Source organism: Heterocephalus glaber, unplaced genomic scaffold, assembly GCF_053883595.1.
Source record: "Heterocephalus glaber isolate CG9 unplaced genomic scaffold, H.glaber_assembly_v1.0 deba00001608, whole genome shotgun sequence".
In the NCBI taxonomy this organism is placed as follows: Eukaryota; Metazoa; Chordata; class Mammalia; order Rodentia; family Bathyergidae; genus Heterocephalus; species Heterocephalus glaber.
Window position 1 is genome coordinate 486,526 of NW_028258379.1, and position 27,328 is coordinate 513,853.

General features: G+C 38.2%; 1 protein-coding gene across 1 annotated transcript in view; it reads right to left on the reverse strand.

Annotated features, from left to right (window-relative positions):
- The window catches only part of Ccdc175 (coiled-coil domain containing 175), a 68,750-nt gene that overhangs the window by 21,357 nt on the left and 20,065 nt on the right, over window positions 1–27,328 (reverse strand). The window contains 8 exon segments of the mRNA XM_021248405.2: window positions 332–460; window positions 1,114–1,249; window positions 2,196–2,261; window positions 7,018–7,128; window positions 8,774–8,910; window positions 12,904–12,985; window positions 17,372–17,481; window positions 24,650–24,772. Of these exon segments, the coding sequence (XP_021104064.1) occupies window positions 332–460; window positions 1,114–1,249; window positions 2,196–2,261; window positions 7,018–7,128; window positions 8,774–8,910; window positions 12,904–12,985; window positions 17,372–17,481; window positions 24,650–24,772 (894 nt within the window).

Below are 27,328 nucleotides of genomic sequence, written 5' to 3' on the forward strand. Positions count from 1 at the left end.
TCTCTACTCTCTTGTATCCCACTGCCGTCTCAACTGTCTCAAGCCGGCTCCCAGTGGCCTTCCCAGTGTCCCTGGCCACTATCTACAACACTGATCTGCAGCTCTGCATAGTGTGGAAGTGTGTGACTTATATTTTTATATAAAAATATTTCTTGTTCTATTTGTATTCCTTTTTCAGGTAAAGAAGAGGAAAGATTTACAATAAAATTGTAGCCTTGTCCATACTGGAAGAATTTTTTTGCACCTAACTGGTCAGAGAAACGTGAAATATTGTTCCTCTCCCCACTATGTGGTCATCCCAGACTATTCTTAGATGTAAAATAAAAATTACCTCATATATGCTTAACTCATAAATTAAGTTTTTTTCTCTGATTACAAATTCCTCCTCTTCTTTTAATTGTGCTGTAACTTTTTCAATCTGTATCACAAATTCATCGATCTCCATTTCTCTAAGTTTGGTCTAATTAAAAAAATGAGGATTTTTATAAATTTATCTTGTGGTCGTCAGCCTTACATTCTCAAACAGGTAAATTGATATATCCTTGCATACATTGCTTGTGATTTCAGGTTATGTGATTTCTCGGGAACTTCTGAGAAGGATTTCTTTTTTCTCTCCAGAAATTAAGTTCTTCACCAAATGCTATGTATAAATGAGGGATGGGAGGGGAGGAAGATAGTGGGTAGAGGAAGGGAAGACATGGAGTAACCAGTGATCCTTAGTCTCATATTTTTAGAGGGAGCTCCCTTAAAGACTAGTATCAGGGCTGTGGATTTAGCTCAGTTGTTCCAGCACCTGCCTTATAAGCGCAAGGTCCCCAGTTCGATCCCCAGTACCAAAAAAAAAAAAAAAAGACTAACATCAAATGCATTTCTGGTTACAGGCTTTAAAAACATGCTGGAGAGAACTGCTATTTAAATTGCTAAATACTTCTAGTAATATACAGCAAATGATGCATTTCTGAAAAAAGTTAAACAATTCATTCTAAATTTGAAATCAGCAGAAAAGAAAATAGCTTTTTAATGAATATAGTTTAATCAAATATTGAAAGAGGATCACTGATACACAATGCAAGCATGTAGAGTAATTCTCAATATCAGGGCGGATTCCCTTACCTCTTCCAGTAATTCATTTCATCTCTGTTCTGCATGCTCAATTTTACCTGCAATTACTTGTATTTTGGTCTTTTTCTGGGCTAACCATCATGCATGCTGTTTTCTCAAACAAGCTAGTTTCCACTGAGTTATGATGCTAGAGATTAGAACAAAAAGAATTACAATTAAATTGACACAGCAGTTTAACAAAACGATGAAGGAATTCAAAGCAAAGCGAGTCCTACTATAATTTTACAAAATCTCTGGTGCCATTGGTGATGCAGACTACACATAACTGAAACAAAAGAACAAAACATTAACTGTGACCTCAATGGTGTCTCTACTAGTTGCTTTCCAGTGAGACCCTGGGGACAAACCATAGTGGGTAGGAGCTCACCTTCTCCAGGTGAAGGATGGACATAGGGAGTGCTTGGGGGCAGGTAGAGAAAAGAAGCAGAGGTAGAAATACTAATGAAATTATCCAAATTGCCCTAAGTGCTAGTAAGAAATTTCAAGCTTGCAGGTTGTCAATGTTTTCTCTCCAGCACAACATAAAAAAGCTATATATTAGGAAGATGGTTTAAAAATGTGCAATTAGTCTTATGAATAGTAACCTTAAAATGCACTAGTAGTAAGTGCTTCCTTGGTGCACTTGATCTGAATACACAGATCATCTCTCCGACATTGACCATAACTTCACAAGGGGGTTCCTGCTACCATTCTCTACTTCAGAGGGGTGGAAGCAAAGAGAAAGCAGTAACTGAGGCTCTGTAGCAGAGTAACCAGCGCAGTCCATACGTGGAGACTGTGGTGGTCACCATTCTCCTCCATCACCACCCGCGTGGCCCCACTCACCCGCCCATCGGTTCACACAGAAGCCTGGGTGAGCGACAGGCACTGCATGAGCACCGGCAAGTCCAATTTCTGGTGACTCTGTTCTATTGAAATGGAAATCTTTGGGTTTGTTCAGTGCCCAAAAATCAAGCTATCAAACACACCTAGATCTGAGAAAACTCACACAATTTTATATTTCGGAAAATCATTCCCGTGGGCTCCAGATAACATATACTATAAAATAACACAAACGATTTTTTTTTTTTTACCATCTCTGATTTTCTCTTTCCAGGTTATCACTCAGAATTTCTATTTGTTTTTGATATACTTCTTTTCTTGATGTAAAAACAAGAAAAACAGATTAGATTTTGCATTTGTGGGAGCTTTTAGAATATACGAGAGACCATTTATTCGTAATTCTTATGCTCAAAAGGCTACAGTGAAACTAGAAGACAAAATAAGCCTTGTGAAACAACTGAAGATTTCAGTGGCAGATTTACTGAAGGACAATTACAGCTCTGGGGCAGAGCAAACTAATGCTATAAGCCTTGAGGTGCTTATAAGCCAAGATTGGGGAAAAGATTCTGGGGAAGCAATTGAGGAAAGGTCCCTGGAGGTCAACGGCATAAAGAGAAGAAAATGGATTGCCAGGAAGGTTGTCATCACTGACAGAGGCAGAGGAAAGAAAAAAGTCAGGACTGTGTCCTCATAGAAGGCAGGCGTGCAGCACACAGAGGGTACAGAGGGAAAAGTAATATTGTGCCACAGGGGGATGGAGGCTCAGTAAATTGCTGAGGACTCTGGATACTGCATTAAGTTTTAATTTGATACAATACAGATTTCAGAAAGCCAAGATAGAGTTTTGAGTGAGGGGAAAGTAGTAATTAAGGATGGATGATTTTCTTGCGATAAGATGGATGGAAATGTGAACATAGATAAGAGCAGTCTTCATTTTTATTCTCTCTTCCCCCATGCACACAAATGAATAGAAAGCCACATAAGTAAAATGCTATTTTGTATCTTCTGAAAGCTAGAAATACTCATAAATGAGACTTACAATATGAAATGCAGTTATGTAAAGTGTTGAAGGCCAGAAATATCCATAGATGAAACAGAACAAAATGCTGTCAAAGGAACTAGAAACACAACTGTGCTGTTTCTTTCTCTGTTTGAAATCATAGTGTGGCATGGGTAGCAGACATCTCTGCCCAGTATTAGAGGCTGCAAGCTTCTTGCCCTTTCATAATTCGGCTATATTACATTAAAAGTAACAGGGGCTTGCTGAGTTCACTTCCAGCCAAGGTCAACTGGACTCCAACTAAATTCTTCCCCTCTGAATTAACCATTTGTTCTCTTCAGTAAACATTTGCCGGTGCCCTGCCTATGATACTTGTTATCAGCAGGTGTCCCAAGGCCTGCTCAGCTCCCCTCCTTCCCAAGCTTGTAATGAATAAACACTGAAAAACAATTTTAAAGATGATAATTATCTCTTCACCTTTGACCTAATGATTTAGCTTTTAGGATTTATTGTACAGAAATAGTCATATAGATAGGCAGAGCTGTCTATCTGGATGTTCTTGGGGTCTTGGTCTTTGCTGCACAGAGCAGCTTAGATGAGCCCAAGACCCAGCTTCTCTCAAGTCTCTGTGTCTGTGTCTTTCGTTTTCTTGCTTTCCTATCTCTTGGACATGGTCGTACTGTCTCAGAAGATTGAGATCCACAGCCGAGGTTTTGGATATTGTCTCTTATAGGTATGGTGTGGGAAATTGTAGAATTCAGCTATCTAGTTGTAAGAATTGATCACAAGAAGTTTGTTAACTGAGAAAATTAAGTCATTTCTGGGAAATTCCACAAGTCTGTTTGTTAAAAGAATGCCAGAAAACTTTAAGAGACATTGTAAAAGTCTCACGGGAGAAAAACAGGTTTTCCTAGTTTTCCTATTTACCATTTTCTGGGATCAGAGGCCTGCGACCCAATGACTCTACCGGTGGTAAGAGAGATACAACTCACTATGCACATCTGTTATGTTTGTGGTGGGCCAGTGAGCTTGATTTTGGCTAAAGCCGTCCTGCTCTTTTGATACTATCTGATAAGAAGAGGGCTGCGGTGTGCTCTTTGAGGTACAGGATTGGTGAACGGAAACAGGGGACTTGTGAATTTGCCTGTAGCTTTTATGAGTCACTCAAAGTCATTTGTCACCAGAGGTTAAAATCAGAAAGACGATAGCCAGAATAACTAAGCTGCTTTCCTCCATGTATAACAGCCTTGCTTCTTCCCTTTGTGATGGTCGAATAGTGCAGAGGAATAAACTGCTATTTGTCCCCCAGGCTGTCTCCTTTTCTTTCTTTAAAAGCCGATGCTTTCTGGGGTTCCAGGTCTCCCTCTAGAGAGACCACCAACAGTATGGGCTTTCAGTTTTCTACCAAGAAAAACCCTATGCCCTCACCTAGATAGCTAAGAGTTTTTACAATTTTCCCTTTAATGATTTTGTGTATTTATATGCTTAATATACTCACAAAGGGTCTGAAACAGTTTAAAATAAAGCAACTGTAATATCACCATACACTAAACTGAGATAAAAGTGGATTAAAGATCTAAATATTAAGACAGAAACACTAAACTTGCTGGAAGATAAGTTAGGTAGACCTCTTGAAGACATTGGGATAGGAAAAGACTTCATGAACAAAACCTCAGTAGCACGGGAGCTAGCAGAAAGAATCAACAACTGGGATCTCATCTTATTAAAAACCTTCTGCACTGCAAAAGAAACCACCAACAGAGCTAAGAAACAACCTACAATGTGGGAAAAATTTTTTAGCAGCGGCACCTCAGGCAAAGAACTACTATCTAGAATATATAAAGAACTGAAAAAAACAGACCCTCCAAATTCAAAGACACAATTCAAAAACGGGCATCTGAAATGAACAGACATTTCTCAGACAAAGAAGTAAAAGCAGCAAACAAATATATGAAAAAATGTTCAACATCACTGGTCATTCGAGAGATGCAGATGAAAACAACACTGAGATTCCACCTCACCCCACAAAGAATGGCTGCTATCAAGAAATCAACCAATAACCAATGTTGGCGAGGGTGTGGGGAGAAAGGAACCCTTCTCCATTGTTGGTGGGAGTGCAGACTGGTGCAACCACTGTGGAAATCAGTATGGAGATACCTCAAAGAACTAGGGCTAGAGGTCCCATTTGACCGAGCTATTCCCCTGCTGAGTATCTTCCCAAAAGAATTAAAAGAATCATACCACAGCGATATATGTGCACCCATGTTCATAGCGGCACAGTTTGTAATAGCTAAAGCTTGGAAGCAGCCCAAGTGCCCATCAACTGGAAACTGGATAAAGAAAATGTGGGCTTTTTAAAATAAAATGGAGTACTACTCAGCCATAAAGAATGAAAAACTAGAGTCATTTATCACTAAATGGATGCATATCGAGGCCATACTCTTAAGTGAAATAAATAGGACACACATGTATAAATACCGAATCATTTCTCTAGTGTGAGGAATTGATAGTGTAAACTAGGGTTAAAATGATTAAAATGAATAATTGATCATTTGAAGTAGGAAAAAGGGTCCAAAGATGAAGGGGTGAAGGGAGGGGAAGGGGAAAGGAAAAGAGGGAAAGGAAAAACTATGAGCAAAGAAAAAAAATGGAAATGAAATCTATGTAAATAGGGAAGGGTGGAGGGAGTGAAGGGTGCACAGGCAATGGGGAAAAAAATAAGAACCAAGATACATCATGTACAGGTACAAGCACCCAATGATAAATGTAAACGAATTGTATAACTAAAATGTACCAATAAAAGAACTTAAAAAAATAAAAATTACTAAAGGGATAACAATATTAAGCCACAAATCTGCCTCTGATCTTCCTAGTGACCCAAGCAATAATGACATCACAACTGATGGTAAAATTTGGATTGTTTCTGAGGAAGATGAAACTGCATTTAACTCTATTTTTCCTTCCCTCCTTCCCCCCCTTTCCTTAAGACAGGGTCTTGCTGTGTAGTTCAGGCTGGCCTTGAACTCACTATATAGGCCAGGTTGGTGTTGACCTCGTAGCAATTCTCCTGCCTCCTGAGTGCTGGGATTATAGGTGTGCATCAGCACGCATGGCATAGCAGAGGGACATAACAGAAGAGAAACAGTTCATAGCAGACAGAAGGCAGCAAGGGCAGCAAGCAATAACAGCAACCCTCTTTCTGTCCCTTATATTCTATCCGGGCTACCCGCCTGTGCCCAGGGCGGGGAAGCCTTAGTCTGGGCATCACAGCAAGGATCAGTCTCAGGATCGCATCCTTAATCGCATCGTTAATCCCTACCTATGCAAAGCCCCATCTGTCACTACACGAGGCTTTGGGGATATCTAGATACAAGCCATAGCAATGACTTTTTTCCTCATTTTGAAGTAATTTCTAAATCAACAGGTAAATGTAAAAGAGAATAAAAACAACTCCTATATGCTTTCTCCAACTTCTCCAAAAATTACCACTTTACTATATTTGTTTTATCATTCTCATAGATGTGATTTTAAGTGGAAAAAAACCAGTTATAGAGGAGCACAATCTAATTTTTAGATATGCACAACACACAGACATATAGATAAATAAATAGTTATATTTGAAAGTGTGTATGACAAACTGTTAACAGTGATTATCTCTGTAGAGACATGGAAAGATTAAGGTAAACTTTTATTCTTCAAGGTACACATTTCTGTATTTAAATTTAAAAATCAGACATAAGGATTAGTTTACTAATCAGAAGAAGGTGAAAGTTTATGTGATTTTGACAGAAACGGATTACATAAGGGGTCGGTGTTCAAATTCTCAGGCACATTCTTGTCGCTGGACCCAGGACTGGCCCATTCCCTCTGTCTGCCGTAGAGTTCAGAGCCTATCTCTTCAATGAAAGGTTCAGTAATAATGACTTTCCCAGACAGTAAAACAGAGAGTTAGTTATGAATTTCCTTCCCGGTAGCATATTGGAAATTTACATAGATTTATTCTTGTCATTTATTAAAAAATAAAATGCAGAGAAAGGATTAAAAATCCTAAGGACAAAAACCATAAAACATACTTGTGAAGATCCTCAAGTGTGACAAGTCCTTCTTCCATATTTTTGATGTCTATTTGTCTTTGTGCAAGGAAGTTTTCTTTTTGTGCAATAAATGCCAGCTCTCCCTGGTTTCTACCATGAGAAAAGCATAGTCGTTGAAAGGTGAAATAACCGCTTTTATTATTTTGTGGTGCTGAGGATCAAACCCAGTGACTTGCACATTGTAAGCAAGAATTATATTTTAATTCTCCAGTGTGGGAAAATACACAAACACAAAACTTTTTAAAAATAGTATGGAAAGTTTAAATCATGAGTGATTTAACAAATACTCTAGTTAAAAAAAGATAGAAACAGTCTTTTTGCTGGAAGTAGCTAAATAAGTATAAACTTACACATAGGATTTTCCTAAAATTTATAAAAATTCCCAAGGCACTGAAGGAACACAAACCAAAACAGTAAAGCACACAAGGGAGCTGTATGTGTCACTCTATGAGTGTGTGTGACTTTCCCATGTGCTTATCAATCCTGGCCTGTTCAGTGAGAGGTGAAGTCAGTTAGACCGACTCTGAATCCGGGCTCCCACCCTCAGCAGTGTGATCACCTACGGATTAAGCCTCTGTTTTACCACCTGTGAAGTGGAGTCACACTACCTATCTCACAAGATGAAATGATTAAATAAGTGCTTGACCCAGTGCATGGAGAGAGGAGGCAGTTTTTAAAAATTAGTTAATTTTTTGTTTCAATTTGTAGGAGACAATAATGAGGCACAGTGAAGTTTATAGTTTTGTTCAAATGTCCAGGCCTTCATAGCAAAATTCGTGTAACAGAAAATATTTTATCTAGGTGCTCAGCCTCAAGGCTTCTACAGAGTTGTGCCTGCCTCCAGAATTTATGTTAAACCCCAACCCTCGATGTGATAAAGAGATTAGGGTAGCAAGGAAGGGCAGAAATGAGGAGCATGAGGGTCAATATCTTAACACAGTTTGAACAATGATGAAGATGGGGCTTTGGATGGTAACCAGATGTGGATGAGTCCTGAAGACGGTGCCCTTATGATGGAAGGGATGGGCTTATCAGCAGAGGTACTAGAAGCCTCTCTCTCCATCATGTGAGGAGAGAGAGAGAGAGAGAGAGAGAGAGAGAGAGAGAGAGAGAGAGAGAGAGAGAGAGACAGAGACAGAGACAGAGACAGAGACAGACAGGGAGGCTTTATGCAAGTCAGCAGGAGGCCCTGCCTGGAGCCTGATGCTCTCAGTCTCCATAACAAGGGTACTTAGGGAGCCAGCCTATAGAACGGTATTGTGGCAGCCTGAAATAAAAGCAAAAAGGGGAACGGTGACCAATGCCAATCATCCCGGCACTCTGAGGGGCTGAGGCAGGAGGATGGAAAGTTGGAGCCCAGGCTGGGCAACTTAGTGGCTTAGTGAAACCCTGTCTCAAAACCCTAAAAAGAGAGCCGGGGGTGTAACCTAACGTGAAGGCCCAGGGTTCAGTTCTCAATTCTGGAAAAAATTATGGCAACGTAATTTCAGTGTTCCAGTTATTTGTCATCAACACACTTTAGGATTCTGACTGGTAACTAACTTAGTATTGAACTGGGGATGGTTTTTGTTTGAGAAATACAAACAGTATCATTTTCTGAATGCTGTGTATATTAGATAAGATAAAGTGATTGCAACAATTTTCTGTAGCTTACATGCCACAACAATGAACATAAAATCAGCACCTCATAACTATGGCACGTTGATTCACCAAGGAATCATGGGTAGAAACATACGCGTCATAGAGTTTCCGTTTCTGCAAAAAAACTTGATCTTCTTCAGTTAACACAATCCTATACTGTTGTAAATTAGCATTCATTTTCTCTTGTAGCTCTTTGTTCTCTAAATTAACTTTGTGCAGTTTTTCAGCCAGCTAGAGAAAAACAAAGAAATTGAGTGAGAGGACTTGCTTCATGATTCCTTGGAAGGCACCAACATCAGGTGAACATTTCTCTAGAACATCAAGAACATTGCTCAGCACAGAAGAATATGTCACAAAGGTGGCGAGGTTTAGTTCTATAGCAAATATGCAATTGTACATCTTGGGGCCTCTTCTATAAGTTATGACAAAAGTATAGAAATGTACTGAACCTGACATGAAACCATAAAGTAATAATCCGTGTTGACATGGCAATAACAAACCTGACAATCCAACACCATCGCCACCTCCATGCTGGGAAAAAAAAGTGTGACATCTGCAAAACTCTTGCTCAAAGCCTCTTTGAGTAGACATTATGCTTACTTCTTCTTAGGTACAGTTGATCTTCTGCCTCTGTAGGTTTTGTACCTGAGGATTTAACCAACTACATATGGAAAATATTAGGGAAAAAAAGTTCCAGAAAATTCTAATAAGCAAAGCTTGAATTTGCTGTGCACTAAGTACTAGGAAGATGGGATTTACTTAAATGAAGTGTTGTGTAGAATTGCATAAGGCATTCTAAATTAAACGTAATTTAATTTAAAGTTAATTTAGAGCATATGCGAGGATGTGCATAGGCCAAATGCGAATACTATGCCATTTAATCTCAGAGACTTGAGCACCCTTGAATTTGGGTATCTGTAAAGGTGTCTTGGAACCAACCGCCCACAGATACCAAGGGGTGACTGTGTTTCTATTTGAAGACAAAATAATAGCACCCACCAGTGTTGTGTGAGAGTTAACAGTTTTGTGCTTGGATGTCTCTGGTGGATTGTTTCAAACGAGGTAGAAATTAGGTTTAGTAGGAATGGTGAGTAGTTTAAAATAACCTTCTGGCTGAGGACCACTAAAATAGCTGGGCACAAATAAGCTTCTTAAAAGTGTCGAAGAAATAACAAGATAATGAGGACTACTGAGGCCCAATTCTAGGCAAAGCAAGAATCTAGAGTGATAGGTTGGCACTCAAATCCTTCCTGTCTGAGGACCTTTACTGGTGTGAAGAAAGCCCTTGGGAATGGAGATTTGGCTGTCTTGTGTGGCAAGGGGACGAAGGCCACTGCAGGGAACTCACCCAGACTTGGAGCCTGGGGACCCTCCACCACTACAGTCTGGAAGTTCCCAGGACTTTGCCAGAGAAATTAAGGCAGATTAAGGTGGTTAACTCCCCACCCATCTGAGGGAAAGTAAATGCAAATCTGGTTCTGGGGAAGATACTATCATTATAGGCCTCAAACAGTTTTTATGAACATTTTTAAAGAGTACACTGCGCAGCTTGCAGTTTGCCACCAGGGATAGAAGGAATTAAGAGTATGAACAAGATTGGTAGAAACAGCAATAGAGAAAGACTACAGACTGGCAAAGACATAAGATATTGGGAGTATCAAACAGTTTAGTTTATTATCATCAAAGAAATATTAGACATGCTTGAACAGTATGGCTGGAAAGAGAAACAGTAAAAGGAAACAGAAGGTTGGAAAATTGTGCTATAGGTCTGGCACCACTGGCCAACATCCTCTGTCTCTGCATTGTGCCAAGTCAACTACATATAAAATTCATCTCTTTCTCTAGTTTCCAAAATATTGTAATAACACTGAAAATTACAGTGACCAAAATCAAGAACTCAGATAAGACTTCTCTCTAGAAGGCTGCAATGGGCAAACAATAAGTAGAAAATACAGAGGACAGCATAAAATAGAGAATATATAAATCAGTACAAATAATTGTATACATACAATTGGAGTCTCAGAAAGACAGGAGAGAAAAATAGCACAAAAATGTGTACAGATAATGGCTAAAAATTCTGCAGAATTTATGAGATTTAGAATTTTACATTTTAAAGAAGCTAAATAAATCCCAAAGAGAATAAATAAAAAGAAAAATTTGGCCACATCATTGTGAAATTGAACAGCTAAGGCAAAGCAAGGAAAGAAGACTGAAAATAAATGGGACATATGCCATATTCACAGTTTCGAAGCCTCAAAATTTAAAACATGTGAGATCCTATTTAAGGGTTCACTAAGAGCCTACAGTTTTTACCTATTAAGTTGAAAGCCGGGGATTTGGCTCAGTGGCTCCGCACCTGGCTCACAAACTCAGGGTCCTGAGTTTGAGGTCCTGAGTTTGATTCCTGGTGCCAAAATAATAAAAAATAAAAATAAAAATAATAAATTGTACAGACCCCTGCTCACTGTGAAGTGACCACTCGCTTGTACCCGTGGAATTTTGCTCAGTGCTGTGGACTGAAGGGAGCTCCCCCCCATATCTGCCTGTTTGTGCAAGTGAACCATGCCAGATTAGGGGTCCTAGACCATTTAGGTAATGATAATGGCTGAAAAATGTAGAGCTATTGACTGAAGGTTGCCTGATAGCTCCTACAAATAGGGAATAAATGGAAAGAAAACAGTAGTTTGCCCTAAATATAAAAGACAACTTCAAAACCAATGAACCAACAAACCAACTTTGTCAGGTTTCTATTGTTCTTGCCACTAAGAGAATCAGAGTAGGCTCAGCCCCTAAGAAAAGCCATCTCTCATGCTAAAAGGTCACAAAACCCCACATAGAAAGAATTTCATTGGTATCATTCTCCTAAGAGGATACTATCATAACGTCCCTGCTGATCTTCAGGACATGGGTGCAGGCTCAGAGGCAGGGAGATGTTACACTTTGTAAGAAAGAAGAATTTGAATGTGAGGTGGTCTGCATCCAAGAGCAAGAAGACAGACGAGGAGCTGTGAGGCAAAGAAAATACAATGAACAAGAAGGCTTTGTGCTCTGTAATTGGATTCCTCTCCATGACCTCTAAAATTTCCAACAAAGTTTGCAAGAGATTACCAAGTACTTAGTGTTATTACACTGGTTTGGAAACTAGAGAAAGATGAATTTTATATATAGTTGACTTGGTACAATCCAGAGATAGAGGATGTAGGCCAGTGGTGGCAAACCTATAGCACACATGCCAGAGTGGGCATGCAGAGGAGCCCTCTCTTACTGCAGGCAAGCCAAAACACCAGCATCACCCCAGCAGTCCAGCATTGGACAACAATGCACGTAGTGGCACTGCTGGCATTTTGCAATAAATAAATGAGTTTTGGGTTGCAGTTTGGGCACTCAGTCTCTAAAAGGTTTGCCAACACTGATGTAGGTAGAAGTACTGACAGTATGAAAATTATGTAGGCACATGTGGGAGTGAGAGAGGAGATACCAAGAACATGTCTTCTTTGATGCAAGGAGTAAGAAGAATTTGAGCTATCTGTGGTATGCACATAATGCCCATCTATCTATCTATACACATAAATGAATGTTATACATATTGTTTTACAATACAGTCTTAGTCATTAACATATTGTAACAATCCTAATTCTAGTTTAAATAAGACTCTTTTGTTGGATTTTAGTCATATTCCCCCTTCCCATTTTTCACAACCATAATGAACACTTCACTGAATATCTTGCAGCTAAGTCTTGGTTTGCACCTATGATTGTTTACTTATTACATAATATTTTGTAAAACCTAACTTTAAAGAATATCTAAAAATTTTTTAAAATAAATTGTTTAAAAAGAGAAAAAAATAAAAGGAAAGAAGCAAAACAAAACAAAAAAAATGTCTAGAGAATTCTCCTTGTCTCAAGTACTTCTGACTAATAGTAATATTATTAAGAGCATACCAGGTTACTACCCAACAGCAAGGTCACTGTTTCTCTGAATATTTCACCTGAAGCATGTCCACAAAATGACCATATCCACATGAAAAGTGACTGAAAAATAATGAATCTTCACATGAACAACTTGTGCTCTCTCATATATGTGAAGTACTTGAGCAAGAGACAAAATCTTGAGTCAATACAAAATTTACTTTGGAAAATGACACATTTCTCACACATATTTAGAATATTAACTAAAAAGTAAAGCCTAATTATAATCTAACAGTCATCATTTCTGTCTTCCTACCTGTTTTATTTTATACAGGTGTTCATTTTTTTCATATTTTGATGAATCATCCAGTTTTTCCTTGTGAGCTGTAAAAAAACTCCTATAAACAAAGGAAACCACACAGATGTATATCAGAACATATTCTGTAGTAAAGCCACATTTATATAAAAAAAACCCTTCCCATCCTTACCTTTCCATACAAACTACTTACATATATTTATTAAAATAAATATTTTTACCCTTTTAAGTTAATGAATTGATACTTTACTCATTCATTCATTTAAGAGCAATTATTGAGCATCCATGCTCTGCTAGGTTTGTTCTAGGTACCAGGGCAACATCATGCTCAACATCCTTACTCTTATGAAAATGACATTCTAGTGGAGTAATCAGAACGGAAGCAAGGTAACAAAAAGTAAACCATCTACCTCCGAGAGTTATGTCTCCCCAAGAGCACAAAGAAAGATGAAAGATAGTGAGCCTGAAAGAAGAGTGCTCCTTTGGACAGGAGGCTAAGGAGGGCCTCTCTGGCAAATTATAAGGCTCAGGGGGAGTAAAAAGCTTGATGTATTGAAGGAAGGGTATAAAGAGGTTGGTGAGGTAGACAAGAACTAGATCAAATAGGGTATTGTGGGTAAGGTAGGAGTTCCGAGTTTATTTTGAAGGGAATCAAGAGAAAATTTTTTAAAGCAGAAGGGTGACATGAGCTGATTGACATCTTGTAAAGATGATTCTGGTTACTTTGTGGAGAAAGGCAATAGTTCAGAAGAAATACTGCATAAGAAGGCTACAGCAGGAGACCAAACTGGGGCTGTCATAGTGAAAGTGGTACATGGATGTACACGGGCGAATTCAGGACATATTGAAAAAATGATGGCAGCCAGATGCGCCTTTGGATGTGGAGTTAGTGTTGGGTTGGCTCTAGGTAATGATGACAAGAGGAATGGTGGATGACTCCTAGGCTTTAGCTTGAGTAAATAGGAAAACAATGGTGTCGTATCCACTGACACGGAAGATTGTGGTAGAGCTGTTTCAGGAAGTTGGGAAATCGAGAGTTCTGCATAGCACGTGCTTTGTTTGACATATCCAATACATACCCTCCAAGTAGGGAGGCCATGGAAAGCTGTATAATATGAGCATTTAGAACTCAGAGAAAGAAGTCAGGGTTAGATATATGAGACCTATATAGGTTGAGAAGTCCTTGAGGTATAGAAGTATTTAAAACCACGAGACTGGATAAAATCACATAGAAGAATGTAATTAGGGTATGGTGAAGGGTCGAGAACTCCAAAATTTGGAATAAAAAAGACTCGAAACAAGTAAAGGCTCCTAGGAAAACAAACCAGTGTAGTGAGGGAAGAAGGAGAATGATGTTTGGGAAGACAAGTGAGTGACATGTTTTAGGAAGGAGCAAGTGATAGGTTTTGTCAAATTCTACTATGAACTCAAGAACTTTAAGGAATAGTCTAGACCATTAAAGTTTAAATGATGGCAGTTATTGGTAATTTTGACAATTTTGAAATAATTTTAGCCCTCCCGAGTATCTATAATCTTCATAGCCTTGTGTACTTTATTGGCAAGGATACACTCTGGGTCAAAAATTGGCTATCATCTATGTACAAAATTTAACTTCCACCTCCACATTTTCCATGGGCTGAAAGCCAGTTGAATGGCATGGAAATGAGAGACCACAGCACTGGATTTATAATCACTGTATAAACATAATGTTGGATATCATTAATAAGAAAAAAACAGAATCAAAACCATCAATGTCTTCTATAAACTTGTGGAGCATTTGAAGTACTATTAATTGTCCTAACACATACAATTTATACTTGTGGTTGAGTACTTTTGTTTTCCTTGATATTTTGACCTCAAAATGGGTAACAGTGCTGTTGATTATGAAGTTAAAGATCTCATAGTGGAGGGGACTAAGGCTTATAGATTAATAGGAAGATGGAGTCATGCAAATTATTTTAGTTTCTTGTTATTCTTACAGAATACTGTAAAATATCACTGGTTCTTCAAATCCACCAACCAAGAATTAAGTTGGCTCTTTCCACCTTCACATATAGAGGAAATAAATTAAGAAATTAAATAAAAAGAATACAGATGATTTTCTTCTAATTTTCCAAGTAATTAAGAGGGCAAAGTTTTAGGACTCAAAAGGAGGTTAACCAATATCCTCAAATCAAAAGTATTTTTCTTTGGTGAGACTGTACATAAATGAAATTTCTTGAAAAGATGGAGTATCAAAAATGATGAACTGTTAAAAATGGAAGATCAACAAATCCTCATTTCCTCCTTGACTATATGTAAAGACAATTTAGCTTACATGCTTAGAATAAAACTTCAACTAGGTAGTGAGGTTTTGAATTGTAACTGTTAGAAACAAAGACCAGTCTCATATACTTCACAGTGTTTTTCTTTGTTTAGTTTTGCCTTGAAATATGAGGTGCAATCAAAATATTAATGTTTAAATTTTAAAAAAAGTACTACAGTTAAAAGCACATTGCCATTATTACCCCACAAAAGACCTCCTCTCACTTCAAACACAAGCGTACCATTGTTCTTGTAACTTTCTGAAGCAGTTCTGGAAGTCCTCTTTCCCGAGTGTCTTTACGGGGTGTGATTAGAAATGTGAGGACTGCTGCTGCTGAATGCTATCCAATAGAAAGGCAGGCTCATAAAAACATTACAGTGTGTTCTCATTCACCTATTCACTGGATCTGATACCATATGATTTCTGGCTCTTACTCAAAGTCAAAATGACCATGAAAGGTAAATGTTTTGAATCTACTCAGCACAATGAGGGAACCATGACAACACAACTAAAGACACTCTTGAAAAGGACTTCAAGAACTGCTGCAATACATTTGTTTTTAGTTTAAACATTCACTGTATTTTCCACCACACTTCATACGTATGAACTAAAACTACAGAGTCACTTACAAACTAAGAAGTTTTTCTCTCTGAGTTTTACTTGTGGTATTAATTGAGCTTTCCAATTTTTAAATTTTATATTGAGGACAAAGATTTTTCTATTTCTTGGACTGATGATGGTAGATTAGGATTATGTTCTGCAATTCCTGTTTTAGAAGACATATTTTTAAATTTCAATACATTTAAATCCATGTAGAAATGAGTCATGTTATAACAGGATTCCAATGTGAAGTTACTTGTCTTTTGGGAATTTGCTTAGCCTAAACTCCCTCTCCTAGAGTTAGTGAGCCACCAAGGTAGGTCCCATAAAACAGATTACAAAACCCCATCTTCCTGGCCCCAGCTGACTGGACCAGGATCCAAAGCTGAGCCAAACACATGGTGATGTGGAATCTGGGAGACCTCCTGGGAGGGTGTACTGGTTCATCTCTACAGACAGCTGCACCTGTGACAGGTCAATCCAGAGGGTTTGCACAGCCATGCTTTGCCAAGTGCTGACCAAGAAGAGGGTACTGGATGTGGATAAAAAGAGAGGAATGAAACACTTGGCAAAAGGAAGCCTGGACTTTCTTCAGTGTACAGTTCCGCATGTAGCAGTTTTTGCTCTGAGGCTTCTCTGAATTTTCTCAGTAAATTCTATAAGTTCCCCTTGACTAACAACAAATACAACAGCATGGATAGTTGGGTTGTAGTCTTGTGGCACATCCCACCAGTGCCTTTCTCCATAGGAAGTTTCCTTTTCATGTTTTTTGTTGGGAGCCAGGAACTGAAGTAAGAATATATAGTTAATGCTTAAATTACAAAAAATATTATAGTTAAAGGCACATTGCCATCAATGCGCCTCAAAGCACTCTCTCTCACTTAAAACACACTTATCCCATTGTTCTTGTCACTTTCTGAAGCAGTTCTGGAAGTCTGCTTCCAAAGAGTCAATCCAAAGAGTCCCTCCCCTTTCCCAAGGTGACTATATCACCCTTAGGTTTTTTCTCTAGGTCATCTGAAAAACTAGCTAATTATAAAATGAAGAGGTGATGCCAAAAACTATCACACAAGTAAGAGAACAGCATTTTCATCTAATAGTAAAGACATGTTTTAAAGAATGAAAACAGCACTTTAACTGGTAGAGTTTGATCTTGAATGTTCCTCAAAGGCTAATGCATTAAAGGCTTGGTCCCCAGGGCAGTGTTCTGGGGAGGTGGTGGAGCCTTTAAGAGGCAGAGCCTCATGGGAGGACTTTAGGTTGTTGACAGTACGCTCTTACAGAGGACTGTGGGACTTTGGTCTCTTCCTTTTCTTGCCTTTTACTCCGTGACTATGAGGTAGGCATGTTTGCTCTGCAACATGTTCCTGCTATGATGTGCTGCCTTCCCATGGGCACAAAGCAATGGGATCAACCAACCGCGGTCTGGGATTTCTAAATTTGTTAGCTAAAATAAACCTTTTGTTCTTTATAAGTTTATTACTTCAAGTATTGTGTTATAGTGTGGGAAATATATTAACATCTAGGGCTACTTCAGTAAAAAAAATAAAGTATCATACTAACATTTTATTTTCTAGACTCTTACAAGCATTTGTTACTTCATCCACCTTTTCTTCCCACTCCTTTATTGACGATTGTAGTTGTGCTATCTCTAAATTGTGATCACTAAGAACCTATTAAAAATTCAACAAAAATATGGCATCTAATCATCATCAAATGATTCATAGCAAGTTTGATTTTTGATTCTAGTAAATATTCATGATTTACTCATTCAACTTGTAAAACGGGGCTGTCCTTCAGTTTTAAAAAACAATCATTATAATTGTTTCTTCATAAAATAAATTTAGTCAAAGATAATTTTTAAACCATTATAAAACCTAAAATTTCTTCTGGAGGATGACCTAATATAGCAGTGAGAATGTGAATACTATATTAAAATTTTCATTTGACACAAGAATTCATTTTGTGTAGCATTAAAAAAAAAGTAAATTAATATTGTCAAAAGTATCTTCAAAATAATAGCCCAAGATACTAGAATGAATATTACAAATCAAAAATTGTTTGTTTTTGCATTGATGGCTATATTTATGATGAAAATCTTCTTTCTCAATATTTAATTAATATTCAGGGAATGGAATAATTGGATACTGTGAAAAAATGTTAGCATGACTTGAAGGAATATCGATAAGAAAAATTTACAGTGAAATAGATACTTTTGCAATGTAGTTTTGATATAAAGAAAGGAGAAGCCAAGCTCATTGAGTCTTGGGTTTGTATTCTACGTTGTGAGGACAGAGAATGGAGCTGAGGGAAGACTGTTTACAGATTGTGCTGCTTTCTGACAGAGCTGCCATGGACAGGTTATTTCAGCCCTGTAAACCTGGACCTTGCTGGGAGGTCAGAGAAATGCCTGGGTTGAGGAAGCACGGGGGTGCTCACAGCCCTGCTATATGAGATGGGGAGGTGAAAGCTGCCCAGAATGGCTTCTTTCTTTGCAACATGTATCTGCTAGTAGCTAAATTTCTGCATCCTAATTAGTCCCAGAGTCCCAGTGGCCCAGAATTTTAGCACTGCCATCAATACTGGCTGAATGTAGCCAGGTCTCTGACCACTCAGCAGGATCTGGACTACATGCTGAGGTTAGTCTTGACATTAGCTATCTCTAGCTTCAGTCATCCCACCCTGAATGTGTCGGCTGCCTTGAGATTCCTTCTCAATTTGTTTCTGCCAATATCACATTACCTTGACCTAGTTGCAGAGACTTCTAAACTGAAGTTGACCATATGAAGGTTAATCTGAAATTCCCTGTGGCTGTAGTCCATAGTCAAAATGTTGTCTTCTAGTCTCAGCAACAACCATGATAAACTTTACCAAATACAGAGCACTGAGCCAAAAGCCTGGTGGGCATGGCCTCATTTAATCTCCACCAAAACTCTTTATAGCACCATTTTACATGTGAAAAAACTTCAGCTTGACAGATTGAAGATTTGAACTCAGGTCTGTGGGACCCTCCAGTTGGTGCTTTAAATGATACTCTCTCTAATAGTGGGTTGTGGTGGGCAGGCATGATTGTGGGAGTAGAGAAGGAAGTTTGGATGAGTTTATGGCTGCCACCTGCAAGCCTGTCTACGTTGGCCTTAAGAACCTTTGGAGGATAAGCTAAGGAATTTATACTTAATTTTCCCAGACTAAGTGCTCAGGAAGTGGTAGTGCTTGATTTATGATTTATGAAGCCCAAACTGGAAATCTGAGTTTGGGATTGCAGACAAAATATGTTTTATATAAAATTTATATTCTCATTTTTCTGAGCCTATTGTAATTATCCTTACTATGTTTAAATCTAAAAATAATGATCTTTTCAAATGCACATATCTGATATTACCAATTTTTTTTTCTGGTACCAGGGATTGAACTCAGGAGCTTGTGCTTGCCAGGCAAGCACAGCGTGGACATCCCTGACCCATCAATGTTCTATAATTGGATTAAAATGAGTAGAATCACTTCCATATAAAGAATAATAGAATTAAGAGTGCATTCTGAGAGAAAATGAGATGTTTCCATATTACTGTTATGTCAATATTGTTTTGCAACCCTCAAGGCAAGAAGAGCTTGGAGTGATGTATTTCAAGCCCTAAAGGAAAACAGCCTCCAACCCAGATTGATGTACCCTGAAAAATTATCTTTCAAAATTGACGGGGAAATAAGATACTTTCATGAGAAAAAGCACCTTAGGAACTTAATGAATATCAAATCAGCACTCCAAAAAATTTTAGACAATATCCTAGGAAAAGACAATGAGGATCACAACCCCAGGAAGCCCAGTAGAATGAATCCATTGGGTATGATGAGAAATTAAATGCAAAATGGGAGAATCCAACAAACAGAAAAAGTCATGACAATGACAAGTCAATACGTATCAGTTATAATCATCAATGTTAATGGTCTCAATTCACCAATCAAAAGAAACAGACTGGCAGAATGGGTCAAGAACGAAGATCCAACAATATGCTGCATACAAGAAACACACTTAATTCAAAAAGAAACTCATAGACTGAAAGGTAAAGGCTGGAAAACAATACTCCATTCAACAAGAATCCCCCAAAAAGCAGGAGTAGCTATCCTCTTTGCAGATGAAGTGGATTTCAAACCAACACTGATTAAGAGAGACAAAGAAGGATACTACATCCTTGTAAAGGGAACAATCCAAGAGGAAGAGATGACAATCGTAAACATATATGCACCAAACACTAGTGTGTCCAACTATATAAAACAAATAATAATAGACATGAAAAATCAAATAATCACTAATACAATAGTAGTGGGGGACCTCAATACCCCACTGTTACAAATAGATAGATCAATTAGACAAAAAATAAGCAAGGAAATACTAGAATGCAATCAAACTCTTGAACAAATGAACATAACAGATGTTTAGAGTGTTCCAGCCCACAAAATCAGAATACACATTCTCTTCAGCTGCACATGGGTTGTTCTGCAAAATAGATCACATATTCACTCATAGAACATGTTTAAGTAAGTGCAAAGGAATTGAAGTTATCCCCTGTGTATTCTCAGACCATAATGCAGTGAAATTGGAGATCCATAGAAAAAGAAACCACAAGAATTTCATAAACACATGAAAACTGAACAACGCAATTCTGAATAACCAATGGGTCACAGAGGAAATTAAAGAAGAAATCAGACAATTAAATGACAATGACAATACAACATATCAGAAACTATGGGACACAATGAAAGCAGTCTTATGAGGGAAATTCATAGCAGTGAATATTCATATTAGGAAAACAGAGCGAGCCCAATTAAACAACCTGATGCTGAACCTCAAGTATCTAGAAAAAAAGAGCAGGACAAACCTAAAGCTCATAAAAAGGAGGAAATTATAAAGATGAGAGCAGAAATCAATGCAATGGAGACTAAGAGAACCATACAAAAAACCAATGAAGCCAAGATGGTTCTTCAAAAGAATAAACAAAATTGACAAAATGTTGGCCAACAGTATCAGAAAAAGGAAAGAACAGGCCCAAATCCATGCAATTAGGAATGAAAAGGGTGAAATTACAACGGGCCCATCAGAAATGCAGAGGATCATCAATACCTACTTCAAGAACCTATATACCAATGAGATCGAAAACACAGAAGAAATGGACAGATTCCTAGATAAGTATGAATTACCAGAGTTGAATGAAAGAGACCTAAAAATTCTAAACAAGCTAATATCATTCAATGAAATTAAAAATATAAATAAAAACTTACTTTAAGAAAAGCCCAGGTCCTGATGGCTTCACTGCTGAATTCTACAAGACATTTAGAGAGGAACTACTGCCACTACTGTTTAAACTCTTCAATGAAATTGAAAGGGAAGCAATACTCCCAAAGTCATTCCTGGAAGTAAGCATCACCTTGATCCCCAGAGCAGAGAAAGACCCAACCGAAAAGGAGAACTATAGGCCAATCTCACTAATGAACATAGATGCAAAAATCCTTACTAAGATACTGGAAAATAGAATGCAGAAGATCATCAAGAAAATCATACACCCTGACCAAGTGGGATTCATGCCAGGGATGCAGGGATGGTTCAACATACGGAAATCAATAAATGTAATACACTGTATCAATAGAGCCAAGGACAAAAACCATATTATCATCTCAATAGATGCAGAAAAAGCATTTGACAAAATCCAACACACATTTATGATACTAACTCCACAAAATATTGGAATAGACAGTCTCTACCTCAATCTGATAAAAGCCATCTATGAAAAACCAACAGCCATTATCATACTAAATAGTCCAAAACTGAAATCCTTCACACTAAAATCAGGAACAAGACAAGGATGTCCACTATCACCACTCCTGTTCAACATAGTCTTGGAAACATTAGCCACAGCAATTAGACAAGAGAAAGAAATAAAAGGAATAAAGATAGGAAACGAAGAAGTCAAATTGTCATTATTTGCAGATGACATGATACTCTATATAGAAGACCCCAAGAACTCCACCAAAAGTCTTGTATACTTACTAACCAAATTCAGTAAAGTATCTGGATATAAGGTCAACCAAAAAAGTCATAGCTTTCCTCTACACAAATAACACACTCGCTGAGACAGAAATAGGGCAAACAATTCCTTTCACGATAGCATCCAAAAAACTGAAATACCTAGGAATCAACCTAATAAAATAAATCAAAGACCTCTTCTCTGAAAACTATAGCACTCTGAAAAGAGAGATTGAAGACGATATCAGAAAATGGAAAGATATCCCTTGTTCCTGGGTAGGAAGGATTAATATGGTGAAAATGGTCATACTTCCAAAACTGCTATATAGATTCAATGCAATCCCAATTGAAATTCCAGGAGCATACTTCACGAACTTTGAGAAAACAATCCAAAAATTCATTTGGAACAAGAAGAAACTCAGAATAGCAAAAGCAATTCTAGGCAACAGAGATATGGTAGGGGGTATCACAACCCCCAACTTGAAACTGTACTACAAAGGTACTGTGATAAAAACAGCATATTACTGGCAAAGAAACAGACCTGAGGACCAGTGGAACAGATTAGAACATGCAGAAACAACTCCAGACACTCTCAGCCACCTCATCTTCCACAAAGGAGCCAAACACCCTCACTGGTGGAACGATAGCCTCTTTAATAAATGGTGCTGGAAAAATTGGATTTCAACATGCCAAAGATTAAAACCAGACCTATATCTCTCACCAGGCACTAAACTAAAATAGAAATGGATTGAAGATCTAAATATTAAAACAGAAACACTGAACCAGTTGGAACAGAGGTTAGGTAGAACTCTTGAAGACATTGATGTAGGAAAAGATTTTATGAACAAAACCTCAGTTGCCCATGAACTAGCACAAGCAATCAACAAACGGGATCTCTTCTTCATAAAAAGCTTCTGCACAGCAAGAGAAACCATCAACAGTGTGAAGAGACAAGCCACAATGTGGGAGAAAGTCTTCACTTGCTTTTTCCTCAGATAAAGGTCTACTACCTTGAATCTATAAAGAACTTTAAAAAATCAGACTTCCCAAATTTAAAGACCCAATCCAAAAATGGGCATCTGAAATGAAGAGTCATTTCTCAGACAAAGAAGTAGACATGCTAAATAAACACATGAAAAAATGTTCAACATCACTGGTCATTCGAGAGATGCAAATGAAAACAACGCTGAGATTCCACTTCACTCCAGAAAGAATGGCTATCATTAAATCAACCAATAACAAATGATGGTGGGGCTGTGGGGAGAGAGGAACCCTGGCCCACTGCTGGTGGGAGTGTAGACTGGTGCAAGCACTGTGGAAATCAGTATGGAGATACCTCAAAGAACTAGGACTGGAAGTCCCATTTGACCCAGCTATTCCCCTGCTGGGGATCTTTCCCAGAAGAATTAAAAGAATCATCCCACAGCGATATATGTGCATCCATGTTCATAGCAGCACAGTTTGTAATAGCTAAAGCTTGGAAACAGCCTAAGTGCCCATCAACTAGAAACTTGATAAAGATGTGGTTTTTTATAATAAAATGGAGTACTACTCAGCCATAAAAAATGAGAAATTAGAGACATTTATAGCTAAATGGATGCACATTGAGGTGATAATCTTAAGTGAAATAAATAGGCTACACTTGCGTAAATACCAAATAGTTTCTCTAGTGTGAGAAACTGCAAGTGTAAATAAGGACTAAAAGGTATAATAGATAATATGAAATAGGAAGAAAAGGGCAAAGGGGAAGGGGAAGTAGGAAAGGTAGGGGAAAGGAAAGAAGAGAATGGAATTAATATAAGAAAATGAAAAACTTTAAACAAAGTCTTTGTAAATAGGGAGGGATGGAGGGGTTGAAGGGAGGGCAGGGCAATGCGGAAAAAATAAGAGCCAAGAGAGACTATGTAAAGGTGCAAATTTCCAATGATTAATATCATTATATTTTATAACTAAAATGTACCAATAAAATTAATAAAATTATTATTTTGCATGTGATTTTTAATACACATAGAAATACATTAATATGCTTATTAACTCCAATAATCAGCATGGAAAAATAACAAGTATTTCTGTTTTATTTGGAACCAAAGTCATATTATCATTAACCACTTTCATAAACTTCAATTTTCTGATTTTTAAAGTAAAGATAATTCTTACAAAATACACATCACAGTGCTAGCTTTCAATAAATTATTTTATAGAAGCACAAACTGAAGTATTTTAAATTCAAATAGACAAATAGTCTTCTTTCCAAATTAATGTTACTGTGCCCAATATTAATGGACAGCCTGAACTCAGTTTTATTATGCTGCATTCAGAGTTAAGGCCTTGCCGTGGCTCTTAATTTTTTTCTGTCAAATAAAATAATCTTACAGAAATATTTTTTTATATATGTATACACACATATATTTGGTTAGTTCGAAATGTGTTTTTTGATGAAAATTTTCACTGCAATTTGTACGTAAAGCATCTTTCTTCACACCATATTCCTGAAGATGAAAACACAGTTGCACCACAACGCTTCAAAAAAGAGTGTCAGAAAGCATTAACCTGACAGAAGTATTCTTCCAGAATGGCATGAGAATGAATTAAAATCGGTTCCTTTGAAATGTTTTTCAGCTTTGTTTTTTTCCTAGTGCGTGTTTGCTGTACGTGGCGATCACATTCCTTACGGGGAGGTGGTTCATGCGCACGACACATTTTAATCCTTTTCTCACCGTCTCTTCTCTCTCCATTTCTTGGCCCCTTTCCCTTTTGCAAACAATCGATCACCGCACTGAGGTGCCCAAGTCAGGCTTCAAAAAATGTAGTTTATTCTTTCTTACCACTGTGCTGATAGTCACTGTTTGTTTCATGTTTGTCATTCTATTCTTCAATTTTCCTAATTCTTCCTTCTTTTTATAAGTCTCCGTTCTTGCAAGTTCACAGATTTTTTTAAATTCATCGGTCTACAGTGACAAACAAAATAAGCCAATAAAAACAAAGTTTAGATAATCTTTTCTCATTTGTCAGCTCTGTTCAGATTCATTCTAAGTATGCCATGTTCAATCTCAATAGACCAAGTAAAATAAGATAAAATTTAAAAAAACTATGATCTGCTTCATTTGCAGTGTCACAAGAAACAAAGTGAAACATATGGGTCAAACCATAATTATAAAACACTAAAGTATTAAATTTTTAAGAGCAATAATAACTGTTACGGTTTAGATCTAAAGTGTCCTCCAAAAATCTCACATTCAGAGGTTAGAAGGGGTGGGTCACTGGGGCTGACCCGGAAGTTCTCTCCAGCTCCTCCCTTCTCTCTCTACTTCCTGGCTGCTATGCCGTGAAGAGCTTTTCATGTCTTTCCACCTTAAAGCCTGGGTGGAATCAGGGCTTTGCTGTCTGGATCTGGAAGCTAGTAAATGGTGCCCTTTCCAAAGAGACAGAGCAAGCATAGGCTCCTCATGGCTAAGTCCAGCCTTACCCTGGCTAAAGCCTCTTTTGTTTATTTAGGTATTGTTGATGTCTACTTTTGTGCTTGAGAGTGGATTCCTTTAAGGATTTGCTATCTGACCCTTTTCAGGAAAAACTTGCGGACCCCTGAGATAGACTACTCACATACCAATAAAGAACCACTCTTCATATTGGACATTTCTATATGAAGTCCCTCTGAACTTTCTTAACTTTTATATTAAAGAGTGAGAAAGTAGGAAAAAGCCTTCCTTGTACAGCTTAAAATAGAGTTAGAAACTTATTCGTTTGAGAAAGTGGTACAGTGTGCCTACCGTATGTGAGGTATGCAGGGCTTGTGCTTGGTTCAGTTCTGTGAAGTGTTCCTTCCAGTGGGCAAAGCTCAGGCTGGACACCACCCCTGACTCCTTCTTTGGTCCCAAAGGAAGTAAAGAAGTGGAGCATGTTGCCCCAGACCACCCTCCACCACCCCAGAAGCCCTAACCCAGTTATCCTCACTCAGACACCATTCTTTGCTCTATAACTTAACCGGGCAGAGCCAGTTTGGGGTTCTGTGCTGCTCAGAGGGAACAGCACCCTGCTGCAGGGGAGAAACACTGGAAGGTATAAAATGCTTCTCAGGAGTGTCATGGAGAGAGAATGAAAGGAAAGGAAAGCCCTTTTCATCTTCATTGTCCTAAAATTTCCATTTTACTGTGAAAACAACACACCCAAAGAAAGTCTAGTCCAGTGAGAGGAGCCCCACAGTTACCAAACGTTTTTACTTTTTTTTTCAATTCCTTGAAACACAGATATCAGTAGATTCAAGTACAGCAGCTTAAGCTAACGGCTGGCTCCAAACCCCAGAAATGGTACAGGGATTTGGCTTATACAAATCACATATGAAGTGTAATTACCAATCTGATATTACTAAGAGATGAGGTCTTTAGGAGGTAAGTCAGGAGGGTCGAGCCCCTGAAGAGCTGGACAAGCTAGGGAGGCCCTCTCCTGCCTTCCACCCTGCAGAAGACACAGTGTTCAAGGTGCCATCTTGGAAGCAGAGACTGGCCCTTCACTGCGTTCCAGAGCAGCTCCCTCTGGATGGCACCCTTAGCAGGATTACTTTGGCTTCCCCTCCCTAATCTTTTAATGACTCTTTCCTTTTACTGATATTGTAACTTCTAAAGAGAAGTCTCAAAGATGCCCGCTGCTCTCTCCAGTTTTATGGCAAATTGCATTTGTTGTGTGATCAATATACACAGAGAATATGAATTAACTTGAAGAAAAGTAATGTGTCTACCCAAAAAGAAAGTGAGGTCCTTTGCAGTGTTCTGGGAAAGAAGAAAAGGAGATGCCCATGTTAGAGATGAAGATCCTGCTCATATGTAGATTTCCTGTCCATTTGGCTGTTTCCCTTTTTCTTCTACAAATGCCCTTCACACCCTAAGACAGAGAGTTGAGGCAAAAGGCCCCTCTGTCCTCTTCAGGGTCACAACCTAATTCCTTCCATCAAGTCTGTGTTCTGAATTTGTAGTCACTTGGAAGTGGTGAGCACAGACAATCAATTCCAGTAACAGCTAGATACTGAATTCATGATGCTTTCATCCAGGACTTTCTAGCCTTCAGAATTTCTATTATTGATGAATTGCACAGTCTTAGGTATTTGGTCTAGCAACACAGACAGACATTAGATGGGATCCTTGCCAGCTACTTTTAAAAATGCGTAGGGGCTGGGAATTTAGCTCGGTGGTTCCAGTGCCTGCCTCACAAGCACAAGGTCCCTACTTCGATCCCTGGTCCAAAAAAAAAAAAAAAAAAATGCTTGTTACAAGGAAGATGGCAGCTAGGCTCTGTTCTCAGGGAGAAGAGTTCATGTCTTTAGGGTGCTACTCTCGTACTTCTGAAGAGGTAGACATTTTTAAGGATAAAAACCCCTCAGATATAGTTGGAATTTCTAGATAGCCCAAGATTTATCATTGAATTAACTGCCACAGGAAGGAAATGTTCATTGCCAAATTTTATTCCTTTAAATCTTAATTGAAACTAAAGAAAAGCAATTTAAACCAATCCCC